The sequence below is a fragment of the Electrophorus electricus genome, chromosome 7, assembly GCF_041902795.1.
Source record: "Electrophorus electricus isolate QZ-2024a chromosome 7, ASM4190279v1, whole genome shotgun sequence".
Classification (NCBI taxonomy): Eukaryota; Metazoa; Chordata; class Actinopteri; order Gymnotiformes; family Gymnotidae; genus Electrophorus; species Electrophorus electricus.
In genome coordinates this window covers 22,925,001-22,930,203 of record NC_137503.1, presented here as the reverse complement: position 1 = coordinate 22,930,203, position 5,203 = coordinate 22,925,001, and the positions used below count along the sequence as shown (strand labels likewise).

Sequence of the window (5,203 nt, the reverse complement as noted above, 5' to 3'; positions counted from 1 at the left end):
AGGTGATTTTTGCTACGCCATTCCTTCATTTCTTTGGAGACAAGCAGTGATTGTGCATGGAGGATTATGGACATGAGCAGCCAGTCCAGGATGGTATAATAGGTATTATGGATATAATAGGTCCCTTTTAATTGAAGGATGGGAGCAATCTTGCATTCAAGAAAAAAAATATTATTAATTTTATGTATTAAACATAAATGTTAGGCCTTGTAACTCACTATCTTAAATTGCAACTTCTTATCAATCTTTAGATCCAAATATTGCATAGTGCAACCATTCTTTAACTGATATTTGTGTTAACTGTAATATAAATGATATCAAGTAAACCCGAGAGTTACTGCAGACGTCCATAGGAATAAACTCTATGTGAAATATCATCAACTCAAAAACATATTTACGTTATATAGAAAACAACAATCGTAGGTCATAATATTGGTAATATTGGAAAGATAACATACAGTATAAGTGATTGGGAGTCCAAAGAGCTCTTACTGGTGAGATGAACCAATTGATATGATTCACTAAAAACAGTCTGAATAGCAATTGGTAAATAAGTAGCAGTAGTAAACAAGTTGACTAATTTTAGCCACTCAACAATGCTGATGTGTGATTGTTAAGATTTGGTACTATAGACAATAGCTTTATGCTTCTTCATAACTCAATAGCTTTTAGGCTTTTTGTGGTGTGCCACAAGCTGTGTATGAAATCGTGTGTAAGCATTCACACACACACACACACACACACACACACACATATATATACACACACTCTACATAAATATAATGGTAGAGCAGGTAGAGCAGGAGAATTTATGTTTAAATGTGTGTGTGTGTATATATATATATACATACACACACACACACACACACACACACACACACACACACACACACACATACATGCATGAATGAGGTAAGTAGAGTATAAGTACAGTTATTCATCATGTTTCTTTTCACAAGGCTACTGGGCTACTGCGTTGTGGACTGTTAACACAGCAGTGACACTGCTATGGTAGTGGCACAGTAACAGCTGTTGTGCTGGTCTGAGTGCACGAGGTACATCAGTGTTTTTACCTACGGTAACATTACTACCGGGTGGAGAATGGTCTGCCTCCTAAATATCAAAAACATAAAAAGAAGAATTATTGTGTTTATTAATATATTTATGTATGCAGTTTGTAAGCCCTCAAAAGGATGCAAATGGGTTTGAAAAATAAATATGGACTAAAAATGCTAAAAAGTCATCATTTCTCTAACTTGATCTTGATTGTTTTCAAAGAGATTAATAATCATAACAATCATGTTAATGAACAGATGTTTTGGGCTTTGAACTGACTTTGTTTTCATTCACCCTTAAACTGAAGCTCAGTAGAGTATTAGAATCACATTTTGGATTCTTGTGGCTTTATTAAGAAATAAAACTGTGCAAAAATATATTTTTTATATAATGATCAAGGATTTTATTATCATAGTCTCTCTTATCAGTTTCATATCATTACAGAAAATGTTATTGTACAGAGTTGTTCAATAATGTCTCCTCATTGCTTGGGAATTTTCCTCTGAAGTGCTGGTCACATATCTGTACAATATGATTCTTATTTTTTAACTGTACATTTTTGTGTAGTAAGTTAAAAAGGCTGTCAGCACTTAAATAAGCTGTTTCATAATTTCTTTCCCTCTCGGTTTTGAATTTATTCAAATAAAACGTTATCCAGTGACCCCACCCCTGGGGGCAAGGGAGGAGCTTCACCAGGTCATGTGATTATAAGGAAGCTTTAGGGATAGGGCGGGCTGGCGTGTCCCCACCCCCCAGGCACAGCCTTCATCCACCCATGCTTTTGGCACTGCGTACATAAACAAGACTCACAAGATAAACAACAAGCAAAGCTCTTCGTGAAGCCATAATGATGCATATTAATGGGAGAAAGAACAGAAGCGTCACATGAATGACACTTAAGACAGAGAGTGCCGTTGTCCAGTACCACACACGATTTTGTACTTCGTCTTTTCCTCCCGCTCTCAAAAACAGAGATTCAATTTATTCATCTGTTCTTTTGTGTTAAGATGAGGAAATAACATAGATATTTGTTCCTGGCAGGCACCTACCGCTTTTTATTAAAATGCTACAGCTATTGATAAGATCTAGCATTGAACACACAAAGCAATTGCAATGAAAAGAACAAAGTTGTCTTAATATAATAATAATGAGAAGAATAATGATAATAATTAATAATAAGAGTAATAATAATATATTACAGAATAAATCTCTTTTATAATTAGATTTTTTTACTTAAAAGTTATATCTTTTTGTTTGAAATACTAGAATCTTTTTTTAAATATGTATCTAGTTTTGTGATCAAGATGTTGACTATACTTCAACGTTATCCAAATCAATAAAAACTAGCTGTGGCATTGCATATTACAGAGATAGTCGATGATATGTGGGCATGCACCGTCAACCACTCCCTTGCGCCGTGGTCCTCACACCCTTCCTCTCGTCTCTCTCTGATGACATCATAGCCGTCCTATGACCATGACATCGACTACCTCACCCTTGTGCAGCTCCACGTATTGCTCTGTTTTGGGAGGTAGCATGAGAAGGCCGTTGGCACTGCGCATGCTCATTAACCTGCTGTTCACCTGGTTCCCTGATCACAGGTGACAGAGAGAGAGAGAGAGAGAGAGAGAGAGAGAGAGAGAGAGAGAGAGAGGCCAAGGTGCATTACAGTTCCAGCAATGAAACAGAATTTTCAAGATTACAATTAAAAACAGCTTAAGTGGCATCAAGAGTAGATTCATTCATTTTCTTCAAATTATTAGCGTTGTTTTCTTTTTAATTACATGGAGCACAAAAAGGAAAAAAAGCGACTTAAAATGAAAAACTAAACCACAGGAAGTGTAAATTAAATTACATCTTTGTGTTGTTGTTTTTTTTTTTTACAAACACAACATTTGTGTCCAAGCAAAGGTCTCATGCCTTTACCTAGTGCACACACAGACACATGCACCCATATGCGCACCACAATTTATGCATGCACACCCACACATATCTACCTACCTGTGCTCTGGGCCCATGGGAGGGGCTCCTGATGGTGCCACGTCAAAATACAGCGGTGATACTCAGGGCGCGGGTCAAGTTTCACATCACAGGACAACTGCAAAGAATTCACAGGGCAACGGTACTTGCCTGCTGTTTCTTGGCAATGCTCTCAAAAGAGTTACACAACTCAGCTCATCCACAAGGAAAAGCTGACTATAATCGCTCTGTAATCAAGCTGAAACATGCGTTATTCCACTAATGCATCTAGGTTGTAGATCTGCAGTCAGTAGAACAGGGAGTAGGCTTACCCTGGCTTTGATGATGGTGGGCCGTGGGTCCAAAATTCCCTGCATCTTCCTCAAGGCGGGGATAACGAAGAGGTTACACGTGACAACGGCTGACACAGGATTACCTGGGATTATACAAAAAAAGAAAAGCATTTTATCCACCTTGGTGACGTAACGGTGACAGCCTTGACGATCAAGCTGAGCTTCTGATATGAGAATAGGTTTACAATAAACTTGATGCTCCTAATATATATTTACACTCACTACCCACTTTGTTAGAAACATAAATTTTTTTAGAAACACTTTTGTGGTGTCCGGTTTAAGACTATAACCAAAATGTTGCCATGCGCTGTTTGTATTAGCCATTTTCCAACTCTTGGTCGACTTCTATAGTCAGTTTCTGACACACTGTTAATGGGAAGTATGGCGTAGCGCTCAGATAATATCGGGTCAGCAGTGGGACTGTGCTCAAAAACACTGCCTCCTGATGAACAGGGTAGAGGATGGCTGACAAACTGTGCATGCCAACAGACAGGCCACAGTCTGGAACAGGGCACACGCAAAGCACACCTATAAGACAGGTGGTGCTAATAAAGTAGCCAGTGAGCATAAGTGGAGCTTGTTTTAAATATATAGCTACTTTAAATATAATGCTAGATGTCTACTAAGAATGTACCAAGAGACTCTCTCACCATCCCTACCTGGTAGAGCAAAGATAAGCTTTCGTGTACCATCCATGTCCAAAGTAGCAAATGTTGTGGGGAGACTATTTTGAAGAGACAAAAAAGAAATCAGATTTTCTGCTGCCTTTTAAAAGGGTCACTGTCCCTTTAAGGACCCATGCATCCGTCCACTTACCCTGGTTTCATAAAGACCCGCCCAAAGTGGATCTGAGCATGGAGGTCAATGTCAAGTACCTGCTTCAGGTAGTCCTGTCAAAATGGGCCAATTAACCATGCACATTAACAATGATCGATACATGAATTCTTATGAAAATGGAGACAGGAAGAAATAAAATCAGTTAAAAAAAAAAAAATCTTTCACTGCCTCCAATTCTAGAATGAGCCACTAGATGTCAGCATGGAGTTGAATAAATATAAATAAAGCTTTGTAATAAGAACTCTAGAGGAGGTGCAGTGTTTCTGCTAAATAAATAAGCAAATAAATATATGAATGAATGAATGGCGACATGGCCACACCTTCTCCCCCATGGACACGCCCCCTGAGGTGATGATGACGTCGGCACGGCTGATGCCCTCGTTCAGGGCGTTCAGGAGGTCATCTGGGCTGTAGGCATGATGACACGACAGCAACAGTTACCACGACAGCTACCCACCTTATAGCAACCACACTGCTTTCAGAGCCTGTCAAACAGTGACCTGTCAGGCTGTCCTGCACTCACTGCGAACATCTCTGACCCCGAGCCTACAGGCATCAGCAGCGCTGCTGAAGTGTTTCTGAGCAGACACCAGAGCATTTATGCTAGTCGTTCCATATAAAAGCATCCGCCAAACGCTGCGAACGTGAGTTTGAGTGCCACCTCCAAAAACGGAGGAGCACACCCAGCATTAGCCAGCAAGGTGCCGAAATCCGGCATTGACAACGAATTGCTCCAGCCGTCGTCAGTCCAGGCTGACGGGCTGCCTCTGTTCTGCCGCGCGCGGTCACCCCCTCTGGTCGAGTCTCCCTGTGAGAGCTGTGGTGTGCTCACTTGTCTCCCACAATCCCCAGGTTGATGGTGGGGTAGCCGTGCTCCTGGATGGTGGCGAGCAGCGTGGACCGGTTGGAGTCGCGGATCTTCCCGGGATGAAGATCGTCCTCTGGGTTCAGCAGCTAAGGGATGGGAGGGCGAGACAGTGCAGCCCCGTCATAGACCG

General features: G+C 40.8%; 1 protein-coding gene across 13 annotated transcripts in view; it reads right to left on the bottom strand.

Moving 5' to 3' along the window:
- Positions 1-1,433: 1,433 nt before the first annotated feature.
- The window catches only part of gphnb (gephyrin b), an 86,546-nt gene continuing 82,776 nt past the window's right edge, over positions 1,434-5,203 (bottom strand). For 11 of the 13 annotated variants that reach the window (XM_027015632.3, XM_027015589.3, XM_035524585.2 and 8 more), the window contains 7 exons: positions 5,038-5,159; positions 4,526-4,613; positions 4,185-4,258; positions 4,019-4,092; positions 3,348-3,451; positions 3,058-3,154; positions 1,434-2,647 (listed from right to left, as the gene is read on the bottom strand). In XM_027015632.3, the coding sequence (XP_026871433.1) occupies positions 2,514-2,647; positions 3,058-3,154; positions 3,348-3,451; positions 4,019-4,092; positions 4,185-4,258; positions 4,526-4,613; positions 5,038-5,159 (693 nt within the window). In that variant the 3' untranslated portion in view covers positions 1,434-2,513. The remainder of the gene's footprint in view (positions 2,648-3,057; positions 3,155-3,347; positions 3,452-4,018; positions 4,093-4,184; positions 4,259-4,525; positions 4,614-5,037; positions 5,160-5,203) is intronic. The other 2 variants (XM_027015569.3, XM_027015625.3) reach the window with 1 other exon arrangement.